The 23,264-nt window shown below is 50.9% G+C and overlaps 1 protein-coding gene across 5 annotated transcripts in view; it reads right to left on the bottom strand.

The window, feature by feature from the left end:
* Nucleotides 1-23,264, bottom strand: part of ZMYM3 (zinc finger MYM-type containing 3) — a 539,665-nt gene that overhangs the window by 33,471 nt on the left and 482,930 nt on the right. For all 5 annotated transcript variants that reach the window (XM_086918270.1, XM_086918269.1, XM_086918272.1 and 2 more), the window contains one exon: nt 543-657. In XM_086918270.1, coding sequence (XP_086774396.1) covers nt 543-657 — 115 coding nt within the window. The remainder of the gene's footprint in view (nt 1-542; nt 658-23,264) is intronic.

Raw genomic sequence — 23,264 nt, 5'->3', positions numbered from 1 at the left:
GTCCTCATAAAGAGTACAGGGCTGTTGTGATTCTTAATAAATATCCTGTTTATTTTCATAACACTTGTGTAGTGTCCTTTCACTGGGTGTTCAAGGGGTACATGTGTGGTAAACAGCTGGCTTAACACGCCCTCTCGAGTCTTTAGCCTTAGACTGCTCGTATCCACGCTACTAGGATAGCTGGTCTATAGGTTGACTTACAACCAAACACCATAAGGGTCGTTGGAACGATACATAGCGGTCGCTAGAATAGCGAACGCTGCATATCGGGCCAACTTCTCACAATGATCATTACTCCTATGTCACATCACTAGATTGCAGGAGAATGCACAGGCTGAATACATGGCAACAACACAGCACAATGATGAGAAGCATGCGGGTGATGAAACATGGCCAGGGTGATATCTAACAGCACCAGAGTGATAACCACGCCGAAGGAGAGCGCTTCGAGGTCGAGTACAAGCTGGAGACCATTACTTTAATTATTAAGATGTACAGATAGAAGCAGACCACTGCAATTTATAGATCATCAAGGTCCTTACCATTTCGATAAGTAAAACTCATAAAACTTGACAGGACAGCGAAGAGGATTCATTCGATTCTCACGTTGCTCTAGAATCGGTATCTCGTCATCTCGTTTGCGCTTTGATCCACTTTCTGCAAATGAGGAGAGAAAAGAGGTAGCTTAACAGATGCATAGAACATGTGGCGTAAGGGAGTGGCCGAAGAACACAAGAGAAATTAAACCGTGAAAACAGTGCTAATGCACATGCATTGAACAGGCAGGGGAAACCCAATTTACCCTTGTAGGCTTGGGCAGTTTATCTTTGAGGTCAAGGGAATGCTACAAGGGACTTGATTCTAGGAAAACAAAATGCACTTAGTTGGGAGTCGTATGGAAGTTATCGCACTCCAAGGTATCACACAATATCACATGAAAGGAACAATCTAAACTAATGGAATCCATCTCTGGAAGGAGGAGAATCAAAGATACACGGAGAGATTAAACCTGTATTCAAAGAAAATTTTATAAGTTTTAGGAGATGTAAATCACACAAAAAATGTCTGGGGAGACAAGTAAAAATTAATTTAAGCAAAGAAGTTGTATGAGCAGCTTAAACACATCAGTTCAAAACTTAACATCAACTCCAGAAAATTGCAACAAACAACCAGAATAATTAATCAACAGTGGTTGTAGGTGTGTTCCAAAGAAACAATGGTGGAGATGATGAGGTTGTCGACGTTTCGGTCTATATTGCTGTCGTCGAGAAGACTATCATCAGGACCAAACAACTCATTGCTGGTAAAAAGACCCCCTGGATGTACATAATTAAACCCTTCTGACGACTGTGTAGGGTAGCAAACGTAGGTGGCAGGAAATCAATCTTTGTTTATGGTGAAACAAGGTATATGATGTTAAATGGCAGTCACCTCGGGCGTAATACTGAGTGAAATTGAATTTCAAGCGGTTCATCAACTCGTATAAAAACGGTCAGCGACGAGGTAGGGAATAGCGCTTTTTACTTCTGCGAGTCAGTGTACTGATGCAGGGATTCTGCACAAACACAGAACTATGTGCAGGATTACGGGACTTAGTGTATAGGGACTCAGTCTTCCTACCACCTTAGAACCCACGAATCCAGGTCCGACTAGCTATAGAGTCCTCACTTGCTCTCCTACTCACTTACAGAGAAAAAAACGATTAGACACCGCAGAACACAACGCTCCCAGATCTCTCAGGAATCGCAGTAACAAGACACAGCCTTTCGCTTACACTCTGATACTTGTCCACAATAATATCAGACAGACACATAAAAGTTTAAAATATTAATTATAACTATTGTACCCGAACATGCATGCTTAGTACAAATATAGTCCGCATAGCAGCTAGTCCATACATCATGAAGGGAGATGTCATCATAAAAAGACAATGGAGAAAATACTATAGTGCCTAACCTCCCCCCCTCTTCTCTTTGCTAAGAAGTATTATATAAGATAAAAGATCTCTGGGCTTTGTCAGCAGACCCCATACTTTAGCCTATAGATAGTAGATCTACATCATAGGTGCTGTCTCGCTCTTCTCCCTGGAAAGGTCCTCTCCAAGTGTCTGCCACCTCGTCGTGTACCCCCCTAAAAATTCAAGTACACTGTCCAAACAACAGCTGCATCGGTATGTTTTGTCTAAAGGCTAAGGACTTGCCAGAACAAAATAACAACTGGCATTGTGTTCGACCTTGCATCTAATGTTCAGTCAAAATCTCACAAACATACGGAGAGTGAACACAGCAATGAGTTCTATGTGAAAGTAGTCATTAAAATTATTGCAGAAAATAAAGACGTGTAGTGATTAATGTGTGCACAGCATGCTCACGCTAAGTTAGTGAAAAAAAGGTCAACGTCCCCATGTGCCACGTGACAGTACACTTGATGAACAGGACATGCGCAAAAGGAATTCCACTGAATCAATGCGGGAGAAGGAAAACCTGGAGGTACTAATGGTGTGAATTAATGTAGGCATTTTCCCAATATACACATACACAGTGAAAAACAAGCCACTTGTACGTCAAGGGAAACTTTGCTAAATTCATGAGCAATTAATGTGTTTGCATCTGTGTGGGATCCCAGGAAAATCTCCTCCAGAAAACCTTTTTTAAAGTAACCTCAAATATGGCTATCTAACCTTTTTCTTCAATTTTAATCATTTCAAAACATTAACTAAAACAGCATATATACTTCCTAGAGAAAACATTTTACTCATTCGTTTTCATGCATAAAGAAATGAAGGAAATGCTGGAGAGTCATACGATGTGAAAACTGCACTCTAACTGTGGCTGCAAGGTGAACAAAGGTATTTACAGGAACAACTCGGGCAGTTACGCTGGTATTTTCGAATAATGGACATACTAGCAAGTTCCCCCTGTAAAGGCTTCATCATAAAAGATTGCACAGAAATAGACCAGAAATGGGTACTTGCCTGTAGGAGTAGTTTTGCAGCTTCAAGACTTTTTCTGGATTCACATGCTGTGCATTATTCCATCACCTATTGGTTAGGTCTAGAATACATTTCTTTCTGATTGGGGGACGTCTGTTCCTAATGCACAAGTTACTACTTGTGTAACGATATATCTGTATGAGACATTAGTTAGTGATCGATTCCTTACCTTAGAATATCCCCAGGCATCAGACTGGATCCGGAAATTTTTGCGTAGCAATACCCCTGCGCGTCGGTAAGCGTTGTCCGCAGCTCCGCGTCCGTCGTCGGCGTCGTTAGCTCCGGAATGACGTCGTCGGAGTACTTAGACGCAGCCCATGCGCGCGGACGTCAATTCTGATACACAGCTTTTCCGCGCCAGATACCCAGAGCCATGATGGAACCAACACTGGTGCCATGAAACTAGGGCCCTGAAAGGGGATGACCTTAACCCTAGATATCGGTTCACAGAACGAGGAGGATGGGTGGGTCGGTAAGGAATCGATCACTAACTAATGTCTCTTACAGATATATTGTTACACAAGTAGTAATGCAAATGCTACTTACTAGTATGCATCTGTTCTTGGCATGTAGGGCTGCTGACATTCATATCTGTGCATAGTCCGCCACCTAGTGTTGGGTCCGGATGATTGCACATTGTTGTCCTGGAAGAGTCTTCGAAGTATCACGAGATAGGTGGCTCCTCCCCTGGACTACAGTGCGCATGGGCATCGCCTCCATCCCCAGATTGTTTTTAGCCATAGGCAGAGATGGAGTGAAGAAGTGAGTGATGACCATGCTATGAGCATATGTGTGTATATGAATACATACTGCAGCTGCTACAGGCGCCGGGGAGGAGGGTGGGCGATATGAATGTCAGCAGCCCTACATGCCAAGAACAGATGCATACTAGTAAGTAGCATTTGCAGTTCGAGGCATGTGGGCTGCTGAATTCATATCTGTGCATAGAATACATAGCAGTCCCTCCATTAGCGGCGGCCGCCCGTGCCAGCTGCAGCAGTCTGAAAAAGAGTTTTTAGAACAGCCTGACCAACAGCTGCCTGTTGTTTTGAGTGCACATCTACGCAGTAGTGCTTGGTGAAAGTATGAGTGGTAGACCATGTGGCTGCTCTACAGATGTCTTCTAAGGGAATGTTACCTAAGAACGCCATAGAGGCCCCCAGCTTCCTAGTGGAGTGGGCCCTCGGTGGGATAGTGAGAGTGCGCTTAGCTTTAGCGTAGCATATCTGAATGCACTTTACTATCCATCTAGCTATTCCTGCTTTGGAGATTGCATTTCCCTTGTGTTGTGTGGCAAAAGCAACAAAGAGTTGTTTGGTTTTGCGGAAATCTTTTGTCCTGTCCACATAATACATCAAGGCTCTTTTTACATCAAGTGTGTGGAGCATCCGCTCCGCCAGCGTCTCTGGGTTTTGGAAGAACACCGGCAATTCAATTGTTTGATTTATGTGAAACTGCGAGACCACTTTGGGTAAGAACTTAGGGTTAGTGCGGAGCACCACCCTGTTGGCATGTACCTGGAAGAAAGGTTCTTGGATGGTGAGCGCCTGCAGCTCGCTCACTCTCCGTAGCGATGTGATTGCTACCAAGAACGCCACCTTCCAGGTCAAAAACTGCAGCTCGCAAGAGTGTAGTGGCTCAAAGGGAGGACCCATCAATCTTGTAAGAACCACATTGAGGTTCCATTCTGGAGCTGGTGGAGTCCTTGGTGGAATGACTCTTTTGAGCCCTTCCAGAAAAGCCTTGATAGCAGGGACCTTAAAGAGTGACAGGTGTTGTCTATTTTGGAGGTATGCTGCCATAGCCGACAGGTGAATGCGGATGGAAGAGTACGCTAGATTACATCGATACAGGTGAAAAAGGTAGCATATGATGTTGTGAATGGAAGCGTCTAGCGGGTCAATGCTGTGCTCCACGCAGTAGACGACAAACCTCTTCCATTTAGCCGCATAGCAAGCTCTCGTGGTGGGCTTTCTCGCCTCCCGAATGATGTCCATGCAGTCGGGAGGAAGATTGAGATAGCCGAACTCTAGGACCTCAGGAGCCAGATCGCCAGGTTGAGCTGTTGCGGATCTGGGTGCTGTATGTCGCCATGGCTCTGCGTCAAAAGGCTGGGAGTGAGATGAAGCCGTTGATGCGGTACCACGGAGAGTTCCAGAAACGTGGTGTACCATGGTTGGCGAGCCCACGTTGGAGCAACCAGGATGAGCGTCATCGAGTGTTGCCTGAGCTTGCGTGCCACCAGCGGTATCAGAGGCGCTGGGGGAAAAGCGTACGCAAATCTGCCTGACCAGTTCATCCACATCGCATTGCCCTGTGATTGGGGGTGTGGGAACCTGGCGGCGAAGCTTTGGCATTTTGCGTTCTCCTTTGTGGCGAACAGGTCTATCTCTGGATGACCCCACCTTTGGAAGTACGGTTGGAGTACTGATGGATGTAACTCCCACTCGTGCATCTGATGGCTGTGCCTGCTGAGCAGATCCGCCATCTGGTTGTCCTTGCCTGGGAGATGTTCTGCCATGAGGAAGATGTTCCTCTGAATGGCCCACTTCCACATGCTCTGAGCCAGATGAGACAGCTGTGGAGAGTGTGTCCCCCCTTGCTTCTGGATGTAGTACATGGCCGTCATGTTGTCCGTCCGGATCAACACGACCTTGTTGCACAGATGTACTTTGAACGCCTTTAAGGCCATGAAGATTGCCATCAGTTCTAACACATTGATGTGCATCTTCCTCCGCTGAAGTGTCCACAGTCCCTGCACCGTGTAATGGAGTACATGCGCTCCCCATCCCTGGAGAGAGGCGTCCGTTGTCAGGATGATCTGTGGGACAGGCTCTTGGAATGGTCGGCCCTTGCAAAGGTTTTGTGGGTTCCACCAATGCAGAGAGTTGTACGCCCGACCGCTCACCAACACTAGGTCTGTCAGTTGCCCATGAGCCTGAGTCCACTGACGTGCCAGGCACTCCTGAAGCGGACGCATATGTAGTCTCGCGTGCGGGACAATGGAGAAGCAGGAGGCCATCATGCCTATCAACTGCATGAACACCCTCGCCGGAAGCGAGGTCTGGGGTCTGAATCGTTGGATCAGCGCCTGGATACCGGCGATTCTCACTGAACTCGGCTGCGCAGTGGCCGCCAGAGTATTGATCGTTGCGCCCAGATACTGTCGCACGTGGGCGGGCTGGAGATGGGACTTTGGGTAGTTCAGAGAGAATCCCAGATCGTGCAGGAGGTGAATGGTGCGTGACACGTGGTCTACGCACTGTTGTTCCGTCTTTGCCTGAATAAGCCAGTCGTCTAGATATGGGAAGACATGGACGTGCTGGCGACGGAGATGCGCTGCTACAGTCGCTAGGCATTTGGTGAAAACTCTTGGTGCCGTGGTGACCCCGAACGGCAGGACTCTGAACTGGTAATGCTGGTCTAAGATCTTGAATCTGAGATACTTCCTGTGGGAAGGATGCAGGGGAATATGGAAATATGCATCCTTCAGATCCAGCGTTGCTAGGAAGTCCCCCTGTTGAAGCAGGGGGAGCACCTGCTGCAATGTGAGCATATGGAAGTGCTCTGAGTTGATGTACCTGTTCAGGGGCCTGAGGTCCAGGATCGGCCTGAGTGATCCGTCCTTTTTGGGGATTAGAAAATACAGGGAGTAGACCCCTGTTCCCCGTTCTTGCAATGGAACGAGCTCTATCGCCCCTTTTTGCAGCATGATTAGTACTTCTTGCTGCAACAAGGTCAAGTGCTCGTCGGACATAGCACGGCCTCTTGGTGGTATGTCCGGTGGAGTGGACGTAAGTTCTAGACAGTACCCGTACTGGATAAGAGACCTCACCCACCTGTCCGTGGTGATGGATCTCCACTCCGACAGGAACTGCTGTAGTCTCCCCCCGACAGGTGTTGTGTGATCGGGGGGAAGTGACAAGACGTCACTGCTTGTTGGAGGCGGTGGACCTGGAGGCGTTGTTTCCACGTCCTCTGCCCTTGATGTTATTGCCTCTGTAGCCACCCCTGCCCTTGTTGTTGTTATACGAGGACTGGGTGTTCCCCTTGTAGTACTGCGTGGTCTGGGGTGCCTGGCCTCTTGAGGCGCCTCTTGAATTGGAGCGGCGAAAAGAACCACCCCGAAACTGCTGACTTTGTAAAGCCCCCATAGATTTGGCTGTTTCGGTATCTTTCTTCATTTTTTCTAGTGAGGCATCCACCTCAGGGCCGAACAGATGGTCCGGATTCACAGCCTGACCCAGTAATGTGGTTTGTATGTCGGGCTTGAACCCAGAAATTCGAAGCCAGGCATGGCGTCTGAGTAGTACGCTTGTATTGATAGCCCTGGAGGCAGTGTCTGCTACATCTAGGGCACATTTAATGGATGCATTAGTAATGAGTTTACCCTCCTGAATGAGCATCTCCCCCGCCTCCTTGTATTGGTCAGGCAAATGTTGTAGGATGGCCTCTAACGTGTCATAATGGGCCCTATCATAACGGGCAAGCAGGGCTTGAGTGTTAGAGATCCTCCAGATGTTTGCTGCCTGTGCAGCAATGCGTTTGCCTGATGCCTCAAAGATCTTCGACTCTTTGTCTGGGGGAGGAGCATCACCAGTAGACTGCGAATTCGCCCTCTTCCGAGCGTTGGACACCACCAGGGAGTCCAATGGCAAATGTCCCTTAATATACGTGGGATCCGTGGGCGCCGCCTTATACTTCCTGTCGATGCGAGGATTGACCACCCGCGCCCGGGTGGGCTCCTTGAATACCTCCTGTGCATGCTTCAGCACCCCATTGAGCATAGGTAGCGTCTTGACCTGCTTCTCGGCTACCGAGAAGGTGTCGACCAAGAAGTCCGCATCCACCGGGTCTGAGTGCAGTTCGACGTCATGGTTCGCTGCGGCTCTCCCTATTAATGCATTAAACGCCGCCGAGTCCTCCGTCGGGGACGTCTTCGCGGCGAAAAGATGAGTGTCCTGACCTGACTGCAGGTCGTCGGCGTCGCCTCCTGCCGTCCAGGGCACCTGCACCTCGTCCGGATCCGAGTACGCAGGATAGTTGTACTCGTCATTCTCCTCGTCCACATCAGGCACTGGGGAATGGGTCGGCGAGCGTTCTATGTTTTGTGGAGACAGAGGTTCGATCAGAGCCGAAGAGTCCGCAGAGTACTTCTTGCTCTTAAGTGGAATCCTAAAAGGTTCCAATGGCGGCTCCGACGTAATCTTCCGTTTGAGGAGCGACAATTTTCCAGTGTTGGCGTCGATCGTCACCTCTCGACGTTCCTCCACCGCGAGGGGCTGGAGCCGAAGCTTCGATACCAGCAAGGCTTGCTTCGGCGTCAATACGTCCTGAGAATGTCCGCTCTGCTTAGGCGCGAAGGCCTTCGGCGCCGACTTGGGAGGAAGGGTAAAACGGATGGCCGTTTGTTCCTTAGCAGGCTTTGGCGTGGGCCTAGGCACGACAGTGTCCTGGCTGGGAACCACAGTGGACTGTCGGATCCGCTTCAAGGACTCTCCCACCTTCTTAGTAAGGGATGCTGAGGGCTGAACAGTCTCGAGCGACTCTTCGCCTCCAAGAGCCCGGTCGTCGTCAGGCCTCTTCTTCGGTGCCGACGCCCCCTGGCCTGTCGCACCGTCAGCTTGACGCTTCTTCGAAGTCGTCTTCGGGTCCGCAACCCCTCTCGGCGCCGACGCAGCCGCGTCGGAAGTCTTCACCTTCGGCGCCGACCCAGACGACTTTGGCTCGGCCATTTTGGCGCGGCTCTTGTGGTCGGCCATCTTGGCGTGGCTCTTCGAGTCGGCCATTTTGGGTTTCGTGGAAGTTGACGCCTCCAGAACCTTCTTCACCAACGCCAGTTTCGGTTTCGTTTTCGCATCCGAGGGTGCGGAACCGGTAGCCTTCACTTTCGTTTTCTTGCCAGAAATGTCCGTGACCGGGCCCGGAGGCGGGGACGCAGGACTTCTAGTAAGATCTCGGGTAAGGCCCGAAGGCGATCCCTCGACCTGGGCCGTATAACGGGGGGAAACCCCGGAGTCCGTCTGGGGATGCTCTTCCTCTGAGCTATCTCCCATCGCTGCACAAATCAGTTCGTCGTCCCCTACCTCACCGGAGACTTCGTCGCAGGCCTCCTCGTCCGCGTCGTAGGCCTCTTCCTCGGACGCGGGGGCAGAGTCCGACTCTTGCACGTCGGCCTCCTCCTCGATGGATTCCTGAAAGATGTCATCAGGTGGGGGTGCCGAAGCCGACAACTGTGCCTGGAGTCGATTAGCCCGGCGAATCCTCAAAGTTTTCTTACTCCTAAACTTTGAACACGCCATGCAGGTGTCTTCACGGTGATCCGGTGACAAGCATGTATTGCACACAGGGTGCACGTCGAGGTGCGAATATTTCGAGTGACATAGCGGACACTTCTTGAATGGAGTCCGCTCCATCGCAAATGCGGTAGTGTAGGCCCGTCCGCGTCGAAGCACGTGGAAGGGCAGTAGGAGATAGGAGCTGAGAGTCAGTAAGAGAACCCGAACGCAACTATACCGACGCCCAGCCTAAAGACCTTTTGGTCTCAAGTGAAATCGAACAACTACCGGTTCCGAAGGAGGGAACCGAAAACACATCCGAACCCTATGGCGGAAAAAAACAATCTGGGGATGGAGGCGATGCCCATGCGCACTGTAGTCCAGGGGAGGAGCCACCTATCTCGTGATACTTCGAAGACTCTTCCAGGACAACAATGTGCAATCATCCGGACCCAACACTAGGTGGCGGACTATGCACAGATATGAATTCAGCAGCCCACATGCCTCGAACCTTGTGCATCTGAAAGAGACACGTTAGTGATAGATTCCTTACCTTAGAATAGATACCCCAGCAATACCAACCCCATTGGTGGGTCTGCGAACCAATAATCACACCAGAAAGTCCTGAGGACGGAACGGCCAAAGAAGCCATCCCTCCGGACTTGGCTGTCCAGGCAGTAGTGTTGTGCAAACGTGTGCAGCTAGGCCCACGTAGCTGCCTGGCAAATGTCCTGCAAGGGCACACCTCGGCCCAGGGCAGTTGTAGTCGCCGTGGCCCGAGTAGAATGAGCCCGCAATCCAACAGGGGGCTCCTTTTTGGCCAAGGAGTAACATGCCTGGATACACAAGATGATCCACCGCAAGATGGTCCGCTTGTGCACCGCCTTTCCCTTCTTAGCGCCCACGTAACCAACAAAGAGCTGGTCATCCACCCGGAACTGGCGTGCGCGATTCAGATAGTAAGAGAGCGCACGTTTTGGGTCCAGACGGTGGAGCCTCTCTTCCTCTTTCGAGGGATACGGAAGCGGAAAGAAGGTGGGCAAGGTAATGGACTGCCCGATGTGGAAGGCCGTGACAACCTTGGGCAGGAAAGAGGGTCTCGTCAGCAACACAACCTTGTCCGGATGGACAGAGAGGAAAGGAGGTGTAGAAGAAAGAGCCTGGAGCTCACTCACTCTCCTGGCAGAGGTGATGGCCACCAGGAAAGCAGTCTTCAAAGTAAGAAGACGGAGAGGACAGTTATGGAGCGGCTCAAAGGGAGCACACATAAGATAAGTAAGTACAAGATTCAAGTCCCACTGGGGCATCACGAAGGGAACAGGAGGGAACATGTGTGTGATGCCCTTCAAAAACCTATTTACAATGGGGGACTTGAACAAGGAAGGCTGATCAGGTAGCCGTAAGAAGGCGGAAAGGGCAGAAAGGTACCCCTTTATAGTGCCCAGAGCAGAGCCCTGCTGGGAAAGAGAAAGAAGAAAGAGGAGAACCTCAGAAAGGGGTGCAGAGAGAGGGTCCACAGCCTCCATCTGTTCCACCTGCAGGCGTATACCGACTTTGTGGAGGGACGCCTGGCTGCCAGAATGACATCACAGACTTCGAGAGGCAAGTCAAATGGCCTCAACTGCCGCCGCTCAATCTCCAAGCTTGTAGGTGGAGACTGGACAGGTTCGGGTGCAGAACCGTCCCCTGCTGCTGCGACAGAAGGTCCTCCCGAAGAGGCAGACTAATCGGGGGATCGACTGACATGCTGAGTAGCTCGGGATACCAGTATCTTCGTGCCCAGTCCGGAGCCACAAGAATAACCTGGGCCCGGTCGCGCCTGATCTTCTTCAGCACTCTAAGCAGAAGTGGTATAGGCGGAAAGGCGTACAATAGACCGCAGCTCCACTCGCAACGAAAAGCATCTCCGAGCGAGTGCCGCCTTGGAAATTCCAACACGCAGAACTGATGACATTGCGCGTTCTCTTCTGTGGCGAATAGATCTAACCAAGGTTCTCCCCACTGCTGAAAGAGGCCTTGCGCCACGTCCGAGTTCAGACGCCATTCTTGATCCATCATGCACCGACAGCTGAGTTCGTCCGCCCTGGCGTTCAGAGAACCTGCCAGGTGTTGAACCACCAGGGTCACGCCACGACGTTCCAGCCACTGCCAGAGGCGGAGAGCCTCCTGGCATAGGGTCCATGACCCTACCGCGCCCGGTTTGTTGCAGTACCACATGGCGGTGGTGTTGTCCGTGAACACCTGTACTACGCTCCCCCGGACAGAGGGGAGAAATGCCTTCAGTGCTAGACGAATCGCCCGCAGCTCCAAAAGGTTGATATGGATCCGGGACTCCGCCGGAGACCAGAGGCCTCTGATCTCCGCCTCTCCCATGTGGCCTCCCCAGCCCTGTAGGGACGCGTCCGTCACAACCACGTGCTCCGGGTGGGGTAGGGAGAGGGATCTGCCACTGACCCAATCGCGGTCCGTGAGCCACCACTGCAACGGTCTTGTTTCCGAGATCAAGACATGATCGGACAAGTTGCCCTGATGCTGGGCCCACTGAAAGCTTGAACCGGCTTGATGCTCTTTCCATCAGCTCATGGAAACCCCTGACATCCGCTGGGGGGAGAATCCACCGGATCTGGGTTAGGCGATGCGGGATCCGGGATCACATACCCACCCCATTCTAAGCCTTGATTAGGCTGGTTATCAATATTCTGATCCTCATCTGAGGAATCATCCTGTACATCTGGTAGTGTTGAAGGAATATTCAAAGCAGGTGTTGGAGGCTGAGAGAGCACCTGAGTTGGCAACACTGGAGAAATCATCAATGGAGTTGTAGGGGCAGTCGTAGTTTGAACTGCCGGGACAGACTCTGCCTGAGTCGTAACTTGGGAGGACCTGTTTTTATAGTCCTGCAGCATACTATGGAGATCCGCTAAAAGTGAAGAAGGAATAGACACCATTTCTTGGCCTGCAGATTCTTGACGTTGGCAAGAATGTTGGTAAGTACATTCATGAAGAAACTCGCCCTCAGAATCAGTGTCCTGAATTTTAATCAGCAGCTGAGATGGACGGTGAGCATACTCAAAAGAGTCCTGATCCTCATTGTTTGTGAGAAGTTGGCCTGGTATATGATGTTCACTATTCTAGTGAACATCTTGCACCAGTCCAAACAACCCCGATGGTGATGGTTGTAAAGTCAACCTTATAGACCAGCTATCTTAGAGGTAGTGTGGACAGGACAGTCTTAGGCTAAAAGACTCTTGAGGGCGTGTAAAGCCAGCTGTTTTACCATATGTAACCCCTTGAATACCAAATGAAAGGAGACCTGTTAGAAGGTGGTTCTGACACTAGGGGCCGCCTGGATTTTTCGCTTTTTGAGCACCTAATTGTTGAGCTTTTACTGTGGGGAGCCTCATAATCTGGGACTCATCCACAGTGAATTCATAATGAAGGAGACTGCATGGAGATTTTACTGGTGTTTGCCTGGCTTGACTAGGCCGCTGCGCACTGTGCTGGTTACATGCAGACACGGGTGTACATGTGTGTGCACACGTGTAGGAGCTGCGCTGGAGAGATTCCTAGCGTGCGCAGTCCAGGATCAGCTACAGAGTGAATGGTGTGGCATGGAATAGGCTTTATACCCTGGGAAGGAACATGCCAGGGAAGAAATGCGTTACTTACCTGTAACTGCAGTTATCCAGTATTAGTGTCTTTCATAGATTCACATGCCTGAATCATTCCCCGTCGTCGAGACGGGAGCCTCCGGTACATAAAAAAGTAATGTCCTAAGACATACATAAAGAGAATAGGTCTAAGGGTCTAACCTTAGTAACCTATCTAGGTCCTTATGCAGGAAGGACCAAATAGAGTAGGCTCCAGGGTCCCACCTTGGTAGCCTATCTGCGTCCTTTTGTAAAAAAGGACCAAAACAAAAGGAACAACCAATCAGCTACTACCTCCCTCTAGAACCTTCCTGTGAGGAGCCTCAGTCTCTCAGATTTTCGTACGCACCAAGTTGGATAGGTGTAAACCTGTAGAGAGAGGTGAGTCCTTCCAGGGGAGGCGGGAGGGTGCATGTGAATCTATGAAAGACACTAATACTGGATAACTGCAGTTACAGGTAAGTAACGCATTTCTTATCCAGTATTTGGGTGTCTTTCATAGATTCACATGCCTGAATCAGAGTAGCAAGCAATACAATATGCACATTCTGTGAAGATACAGACAGTATATTACTGCAAGAAATGAACATTTGTGACTGTAGGAAAAAAACAACAGCATACAATGTCATGCAGAATCTAGTAACAAAGAAATGTGCATACCAGTCAAGGATGGTGGGAAGTAGGAGGGCTCACCTCACTGGAATAGATGGCGAAGCACTGCTCTGCCCACTGCTGCGTCTTTCGTCAGCTCAGCGTCCAAGCAGTAGTGCCTGGTGAAGGTATGCGGGGACTTCCAGGTCGCCGCTCTACATATGTCTAGGAGTGGCACTCCAGCAAATAGTGCCGCAGACGTAGACATGGCTCTGGTGGAGTGGGCTTTGGCCCGTGAGTCCAGAGGTCTTCCTGCCTTCTCGTGGCAGAGAGTTATGGCTGAGGAGATCCATCGTGATATGCTCTGTTTAGTTAAGGGCATGCCTTTCCTAGGCCTGCTGAATGCGACAAAGAGTTGGGATGACTTCCTGAATTGTCTTGTTCTGTCAAGATAGAATTTTAGGCATCTTTGAAGGTCTAAAGAGTGCAGTGATCTCTCAGCCGGGGTAGATGGGTTCGGAAAGAATGATTTAAGAACCACCGGCTCATTAAGATGGAAGTCCGAAGGGACTTTGGGTATGAAACGTGGGTTGGTACGCAGGATGACTCTGTCCTCCTTGAATTGAAGGAATGGGTCCTGGACGGAAAGGGCCTGTAGCTCGCCTACTCTTCTGGCCGAGGTCAGAGCAAGTAGGAGGGCTGTCTTCCACGACAGGAATTTTATGTCAGACTTGTGGATAGGTTCGAAGGGATGTTTCATCAGCTGGTGAAGAACTATGTTGAGCTGCCACGTTGGAGGGACAGGTTTTGGTCTAGGGAAGGACCTAAAGAGGCCTTTCAGAAATTGCTTAATGAGTCTGTCCGCCCACAGAGAGGGGCCCCTAGAAGTTCGAGTGAACCTAGAAATCGCTGCCAAGTGGACCTTGATGGACGCATGGGCCAGGCCTGAGTGCGCCAGGTGTAGAAGGTATGGCAGGAGTTGTTGGGGAGTGACCCGGAAGGGGTGTAGACCCTCCTTGTCACACCAGATGCAGAAGCGTTTCCACTTGAGAGTATAGGTCTTTTTTGTGCTGTTAGCTCTGGCGTTGGACAGGACATCTTTGCACTCTTGTGGGATGTTTAGATGGCTGAACTCACGGTAGTCAGGAGCCAGGCTGACAATTTCAGAGGGCCCAGGTTCGGGTGGAGAACCTGCCCGTGAGACATCGTGAGCAGGGTTGGGTGACTGTGAAGACGAAGAGGTGGGTGGACGGATAGACGGTGGAGCTCCGTGTACCAGTGCTGCCTCGGCCAGGATGGGGCGATGAGGATTAGAGTGCAGGGCTCCGATTTCATTTTCCTGATTACTCTGGGTATCAGTGGGAATGGCGGAAAGGCGTAAGCAAACACGTTCTGCCAAGCTATTGAAAATGCATTCCCTAGAGTTCCTGGTTGGGGAAGCCTGCTTGCGAAGCTTGGGCATCTGGCGTTCTCCCTGGTGGCGAAGAGGTCTATCTGTGGTGTCCCCCACTTCGTGAAGATGTGGTTCAATGCACTCTCGTCTAACTCCCATTCGTGGGATAGGGACTGTTCTCTGCTGAGGGCGTCCGCCAGGACATTGTCCTTGCCTGGAACGTATTCGGCTTTGAGGGTGATGCCATGTTGTAGAAGCCAGTTCCAAACTCTCTGAGATTCTCGAGAGAGAGATAGCGAGCGCGTCCCACCCTGTTTGTTCAGGTAGTGCATAGTCGTGGTGTTGTCCGTCCTGACTAGCACTGGGGAGTTTCTGATGCGCGGGAGGAACGATTGGAGCGCCAGGAAGACCGCCCGTAGCTCTAGAATGTTGATGTGGAGCTTGGACTCCTGTGGCGACCATTTTCCGTTGGTCTGCAGTTCTTGTAGGACTGCACCCCAGCCCTCCAAGGATGCATCCGTGGTGATGATATGTGGTTGCGCCGGAAGCAGGAACGGTAGTCCTTGCGACAGGTGTTTGTCTGAAGTCCACCATTGTAGACTGTTGATTAGATGTTGAGTGACTCGTAAGCGGTCCTCGAAGGATCCCTTCGCTTGTGTCCATTGTTTTGACAGTTCTTCCTGAAGGGGGCGCATTTTTAGGCGGCAGTGAGGGATGAGAAGGATACATGACGACATCATGCCAAGGAGCGATTTGAAGAGGCGGACGGTCAGAGACTGTTTGGATGCCACTGACTTGGCCAAGGAGATGAGTTTCGACTTTCTCTCCTGTGATGGAAAGGCCTTCGTGCAATCCGTGTCCAGGGTAGCTCCTAGGAAGGTGATGACTCGAGCTGGTGTCAGGGATGACTTTTCCCTGTTGAGGGTCAGTCCAAGGCGGCGGAAAAGATGCAGACAGGCGCTGGAAGATGCAGCTGCGGGGACGCTTGACAGGTGGCGTCTGAGGAGGGTTTGAGAGGAATTCTAGAGAGTGGCCGAATTGAAGGAGTTGTAGAACCCACCGGTCTGTCGTTATTTGCCGCCAGTTTTGAAGGTAAAAGGAAAGCTTCCCTCCAAGTCGCAAGGGAAGCGATGGTGGAGGGGCTGGCCAATTGGAAAAGTCATTGTCGATTGCCTGCTGGTCTCTTCTGTCCTTTCCCTCTGTAGGACGATTTATTGAAGGAGGACTGACGTCCCGACTGGTTTTGGCGCTGTTGAAATTGCGTTTTACCCTGAGAGTAAGAGTAAGAGGACTTGTTTTGATAAGATCCTCTATAGGAGGATTGTCCCCTCCCCCTGTTGGCACGAAAGGACTGAGTGCGAGATTGCAGAGTGCCCAGGGCTCTGGCTGTGTCAGTGTCCTTTTTAATTGCAGTGAGGGCTTCGTCAATCTTCTCGCCGAATAGGTGATCGCCATCATAGGGCATATCTAAGATCTTGGTCTGGACCTCTTGTCTGAAAGAGGTGGCTTTAAGCCAGCCTTGGCGTCGCAGGACAGCGGCTCCCGCCAGCTGTCTGAATCCAGTCATGGCCACGTCAATGGCGCAGTCTATCAGTTCTGATGCCGATGTTTGGCCCTCAAGGAGGAGCGAGTGTGCCTCCGCTTTAGCATCTTCCGGCAGGTCGGCAATGTAGGGCGCGATGTCCGCCCAGAGTTGGCGGTTGTAACGCCCAAGAAGGGCGATGGAATTGGCAATTTTCACCGTTGTCGCAGAGGTAGTGGAAAAGCGTTTCCCAACTGCATCTAACTTCCTGCCTTCTTTATCTGGTGGTGTCGATAAAGGTGATGCAGGGTTACGCGAGATCTTCTGCGCCGCCTGGGTGACCACAGAGTCCGCCTTGGGGTGACCCGTGAGGCATGCTGGAGCTGAAGACGTAGCTCTGTACTTTTTATCCAGTTTGGGTACGATTACCTGTAGGGAAGCTGGAGATTGCATGAGCTGCTTGCCCTGTTTGAGTAGATAATCAATGATCGGAATCGATCTAGTAGTTTTCTTAGTTGGTTCTTTAAAGTCATAGAGGAAACATTCAGTTTCCTGAGATTCCATTGACATATGGAACCTTTTGGCAGCCCTTTCCATGAGGTTATGGAAACCTCCAATATCAGCAGGTGGAGACTCAGAAGATTGTGGCTCCGGAGAGGCTGGAGAGTGAGTAACATAGTCCTGGTCCGCATCCACGTCCGTATCATCATCTCGGACTTCCCCTTCTTCATGTTCCCTGTCCTCTTCCTCGGACGAGATAGGATCTTGAGCAGGGTCCTGTGTCCTAGGAAGGATCAGTGGAGGGGGCCTAGGTCTTGTCCCTTGTGCAGGAACGGGCACAGATGGCTGCGGGGTTGGTGGGACAGTAGGGGTGGCTTTCTGCGGAAACCGCAGTTTGTAGTCTTGGACGAGAAAGCTCAAGTCTGCAACCAATGAGGCCGGCAAGCACACCATTGGGGTCACCTGGGTGTGGACTTGGGTAGGCACTACTGGAGGGGTCGATTCCTCAACCTCCTGCTCTTCGTCCGTACTCTGGCACTTGACAATTAGGTCGGAAGGACTAGTGGCTTGGGTAAACTCCTCCTCCTCCTCCGGCTCCTGGTCCTGTAAGAAGCAGGATGGTGTCAGCTGTTGGACCTTACTAGGTGAGGTCATCTCCGGAGTGATCTGCCTTTTGGTGATCCTAATGGAGACATGGGAAGTCTGAGCGTCCATTGCGTGTGACAAGAGCTCGGATTCTTTCCAGGTACCAGTAGCCGTCGGTATAGTCTTCGTCGACGGTGCATCCGTCGACGACCCTCTCGTCGACGGAGCTTTAAGCAGCGTTTCCTTCGTCGACTGCTTCGTCGTCGGCGCCGCCGTCGACGGAGCGCCCTTCGTCGACGGAGTGTCCCTCGTCGACGGCTTCGTCGACGGTGTGACTTTCGTCGACGGTGTCGTCGTCGACGTCTTCGTCGACGGTGCTGTCGTCGACGCCCTCGTCGACGGTGCCGTCGTCGATGTCCTCGTCGACGGTCTTGTCGTCGACGGTGCGGAGGATGAAATCGGTCGTCCTGCTGACGACGAGTAGGTTAGAGTCGTCGATGAGGAGGACGCCGACGATGCCATCGTCGTCGATACCGTCGTCGTCGATGTTGAGACGGTTTTAGGCGATGAGGTGGTCGCCGATTGCGCCGTCGTCACCGTAAGCAGTGGTTGCTTCCTAGGGACAGGAAGGTCCTTGCTAGATACGGCAGGCTTGCCCTCTGAAGCCTTTTTAGACCTCTTAGGAGGGGTCGCTGAGTGGCCAGGCGAGGAAGCCCTAGGCCTCTTCAGGGAAAGTTGTGAGGCGACCGACATGCTCTCACCCTCGGAAATGAGGTCGGTCGGTTTGTTTTTGAGCCTGTTCAGCCAGATAAGAAGTCTCCCTTCCCGGTCTTTCTGGGTTTTGACGGAGAACTTACGGCAAATCTTGCAGTCGATGGTCTTGTGGTGAGGGTAGAGGCAATACAGGCATTCCTCATGTTCGTCGTCCACGTGGAGCCTTAGTTTACCACAGGAGGCACAGGGACGGAAAAGTGCTCTTTTCTTGACGTCAGCCATAGTAGAAAGTCGAAAAAACTGTGAAGTTTGGAGAAAATACGATATTCCTGAGGAGAACTCAGGTGGAGACTCCCTAGCACAACGTGCGGTAGAAAATCTGAGAGACTGAGGCTCCTCACAGGAAGGTTCTAGAGGGAGGTAGTAGCTGATTGGTTGTTCCTTTTGTTTTGGTCCTTTTTTACAAAAGGACGCAGATAGGCTACCAAGGTGGGACCCTGGAGCCTACTCTATTTGGTCCTTCCTGCATAAGGACCTAGATAGGTTACTAAGGTTAGACCCTTAGACCTATTCTCTTTATGTATGTCTTAGGACATTACTTTTTTATGTACCGGAGGCTCCCGTCTCGACGACGGGGAATGATTCAGGCATGTGAATCTATGAAAGACACCCAAATACTGGATAAAGTCAGTGTGTTTTACTGTGTTTTCACTTCATTATTCCCCTATGGAGATGTGGGGCCCATGGCTAAAATGACTTCCACAAGGCCTACAGATTCCAGACACGCACTAAAGTCCATTGTAGAGTAGGTGAAAATAAGTATTCTGCAGAGTCCAAAGTCATATGTACTGCTTTTGGGTCATACAGAACTGTCATATTTCTCTGAGCCAGCCATGACCAGACCCAGGCCGAGGGTTGACCTCAGCTGGATGGATTGATAACCTTTCTTCCACAAGCTAGGGCCTCCTCTCCACAAAGAAGATGGGTGGGAATACAGGCTCATCCATTAGCAGCTGTCACTGGGTACCAGGCTGCACCAAGAAGGAAAGAGTTGGGTTTCAGAGGCAATGTGGCCGGAGACACTGGACGACTCCATTTTGAACAAACCCAGAGGCTGGACAAGAAGGAGGGAGCAGGGGCAGGGAAGTGATGTGTCACTGTTTGATAGGACCCACAGAGACTTTCTGCCAGCCCCCTACTCAACTTTTAAAAAGTACTTGCACAGGAAGAGAAGCTCTCTCTGGGGTGTGGTCTGCGGAGGCGAAAGGTGTTGGAGCCTGGTGCAATGGGCAGTTGGAAGGAAGACACCCCTACATGCCCCCCAGGCCCCTAACAGCGCCAGAAGAAGAGCCCGGGACCGGGCCCCCACCGAGGCCCCAGAAAGCGGCAGGAGCTTGAAGCGCCCCATGATGCCTTGCAAGGCATGAGGAATGGATTGTTTTTTGGCGTTTTGGTGGCCCCCAGAGGAGAGGGGTCACCCTTGAGTGTGAAAAGGTGCTGGGGGGAGCTGCTGGAGCAGCGCAGTCTCGCCCCCAGCACAAAGCTAAGTCCCACCCTAAGTTTCTTGAGGATTTAAAAAGAATAACCCCTCAACTCTCAGCGAAGATTGCATTACCTCCTAGGCTGGAAGGAATATGCTACTGACCAGTATGCATCTGTTCTTGGCATGTAGGGCTGCTGACATTCATATCTGTTCATAGATCGCCGCCTAGTGTTGGGTCCGGATGATTGCACATTGTTGTCCTGGAAGAGTCTTCGAAGTACCACAAGATAAGTGGCTCCTCCCCCGGACTAGAGTGCGCATGGGCATCCTATCCATCCTCAGATTGTTTTTCGCCATTGTGGCAGGGATGGAGTATGATACAGTAAGTGATGTCCATGCTAAGAATAATTCTGAGTGTTACAGCTGCGACAGGCACCGGGGAGGAGGGAGGGCGATATGAATGTCAGCAGCCCTACATGCCAAGAACAGATGCATACTGGTAAGTAGCATATTCCGTTCGAGGCATGTGGGCTGCTGAATTCATATCTGTGCATAGAATGTATAGCAGTGTCCCCCCTAGCGGTGGTTGCCCGTGCCACCTGTAGCAGCCTGAAAAAGAGTCCTGAGTACAGCCTGTCCTACAGCTGCATGCTGTTTGGAGTGTACATCTACGCAGTAGTGTTTGGTAAATGTATGTATGGTAGTCCATGTGGCTGCTCTACATATGTCTTCTAGAGGAATGTTTCCCAGGAAAGCCATGGATGCCCCTAACTTGCGTGTGGAATGCGCTCTTGGGGGAACTGTTAATGTGCGTTTAGCCTTTTGATAACAAATTTGTATGCACTTAACAATCCATCTGGCAATACCTGATTTGGAAATGGGGTTGCCTTTGTGCCGTGGTGAGAAGGCAACAAACAGTTGTTTAGTTTTCCTGAAAGGTTTTGTCCTGTCAATATAGTACAGGAGAGCTCTTATCGTCTAGGGTATGTAGAGCTCTTTCTGCCACTGAATCTGGATTTGGGAAGAACACTGGCAGTTCGATAGTCTGGTTGATGTGAAATTGGGATACTACTTTCGGCATAAATTTAGGGTTTGTACGCAGTACTACTCTATTTGCATGAATTTGTATGAATGGCTCCTGAATAGTGAGGGCTTGTAGCTCACTAACCTTTCTCAGTGAAGTACTTGCTACTAGGAAAGCCACTTTCCACGTTAGGAACTGTATCTCACATGAGTGTAGAGGTTCAAAAGTTGGTCCCATCAGTCTGATTAGAACCACGTTTAAGTTCCAGACAGGTGAAGGTGGGTGCCTTGGAGGAATCACGCGTTTGAGTCCCTCCATAAAAGCTTTAATAAAGCGCCGGGACACCCTTTTGGGGTAGCCGTGCGCTCAAAAAGTACGGCTTAACATTAACATTAACAATAGCCAGAACCCTGAAGAGTGAAAGGTGTTGCCTGTTCTGAAGATAAGCTGCCACCGCAGCAAAGTGTATACGTATGGAACTGTAGGCTAGATTGCATCTATGCAAATGTAACAGGTAACATATGATGTTTTGAGTAGATGCATCCAGCGGATTTATGTCATTATTGGTGCAATATCTGACAAACCGCTTCCATTTTGCCGCATAGCAAGCTGTGGTTGTAGGTCGCCTTGCCTCCCTGATAATGTTCATACAGTCAGGAGGCAGGTTCAGGTAACCAAGCTCTATGACTTCAGGAGCCAGATCGCAAGGTTCAACTGTTGCGGATCTGGGTGCTGAATGTCTCCATGGCTCTGCGTTAAAAGACGGGGTGTTAATCGCAGCCTTTGATGAGGCCCCACGGAAAGTTCTAGGAACGTGGTGTACCATGGTTGCCTCGCCCACGTTGGAGCAACTAGGATGAGTGTCATGGAGTGTTGTCGCAGTTTGCGTGCCACTAGTGGTATGAGCAGGGCTGGGGGAAAAGCGTACGCAAACCTGCCTGACCAGTTCATCCATATCGCATTGCCCTGAGACTGCGGATGTGGAAACCTGGCGGCGAAGCTTTGGCATTTTGCGTTTTCCCTTTTTGAGAACAGGTCTATCTCTGGGTGACCACACTGCAGGAATACGGGTGCAACACCGAGGGATGAATCTCCCACTCGTGCATCTGGTGGCTGTGTCTGCTGAGCAGATCCGCCATCTGGTTGTTTCTGCCCGGGAGGTGTTCCGCCATGAGGAAGATGTTCCTCTGAATGGCCCACTTCCACATGTTTTGCGCTAGATGTGACAACTGTGGAGAGTGTGTGCCTCCCTGCTTCTGAATGTAGTACATGGCAATCATGTTGTCCGTCCGGTTCAACACGACTTTGTTGCACAGGTGTACTTTGAAGGCCTTCATCGACATGAAGATCGCCATCAGTTCCAGCAGGTTGATGTGCATTTTCCTCTGCTGCGTCGTCCATAGTCCCTGCACGGTGTAATGGAGGACAAGCTCCCCAGCCCAGGAGAGATGCGTCCGTCGTCAGCACTATTTGTGGTACCGGCTCTTGGAACGGTCGTCCCCTACAAAGGTTTTGTGGGTTCCACCAATGCAGAGAGTGGTATGCATGACCGGTCACCAACACTAGGTCTTTCAACTGTCCCTGAGCCTGGTTCCACTGCCGTGCTAAGCATTCCTGAAGAGGACGCATGTGTAGCCTCGCGTGAGGGACTATGAAGATGCAGGAGGCCATCATGCCTATCAACTGCATAAACACTCGTGCTGGGAGCGAGTGTTGGGGCCTGAACTTCTGAATCAGCACCTGAATTTCACTGATTCTTGCTGAGTTTGGCTGTCCTTTTGCTACCAGAGTGTATATAGTCGCTCCTAGGTACTGTTGTACGTGAGCGGGCTGGAGATGAGACTTTGCGTAGTTTAGTGAGAATCCGAGGCTGTGTAGGAGGTGAATAGTGCGCGACATGTGGCTGGCACATTGCTGGGCCGACTTTGCCTGTACGAGCCAGTCGTCCAGATAGGGGTAGACGTGGACATGGTTTCTCGTCAGGTGCGCCGCCACTGTCGTCAAGCACTTGGTAAACACCCTGGGTGCTGTGGTCACCCCAAAGGGTAGGACCTTGAACTGATGGTGCTGGTTTTGTATGGTGAACCTGAGATACTTCCTGTGTGCAGGATGTATTGGTATGTGGAAGTATGCGTCCTTTAGGTCTAGCGTTGCGAGGAAATCTCCCTAACTGAGCAATGGTAGAACCTGTTGTAAAGTAAGCATGTGAAAGTGTTCTGACAATATGTATTGGTTTAGGGGCCTGAGGTCCAGAATTAGCCTGAGAGACCCGTCCTTTTTGGGGATTAAGAAGTACAGCGAGTATATCCCTGTACCTTGTTCCTGTATAGGTACGAGTTCTATGGACCCTTTTTAGGTTTTGACTGGCCATGCGCTTTGCGCATGTGCCAAAAAACCTCTTGAGTTGTGTGTGTGGGTTGGGATACGCCCCCTCCTCCGATTGGCTAGCTCCATAAATGGAGGCTAGCCATTGGACGAGGGGCCTGTCCGTCAATGCCGGACCAGACACGGGGGCGTTCCCGAGATTCTTT

The sequence above is a fragment of the Lissotriton vulgaris genome, chromosome 4_1 (assembly GCF_964263255.1).
Source record: "Lissotriton vulgaris chromosome 4_1, aLisVul1.2, whole genome shotgun sequence".
Taxonomy (NCBI): domain Eukaryota; kingdom Metazoa; phylum Chordata; class Amphibia; order Caudata; family Salamandridae; genus Lissotriton; species Lissotriton vulgaris.
This window is presented reverse-complemented; position numbering and strand designations above follow the sequence as displayed.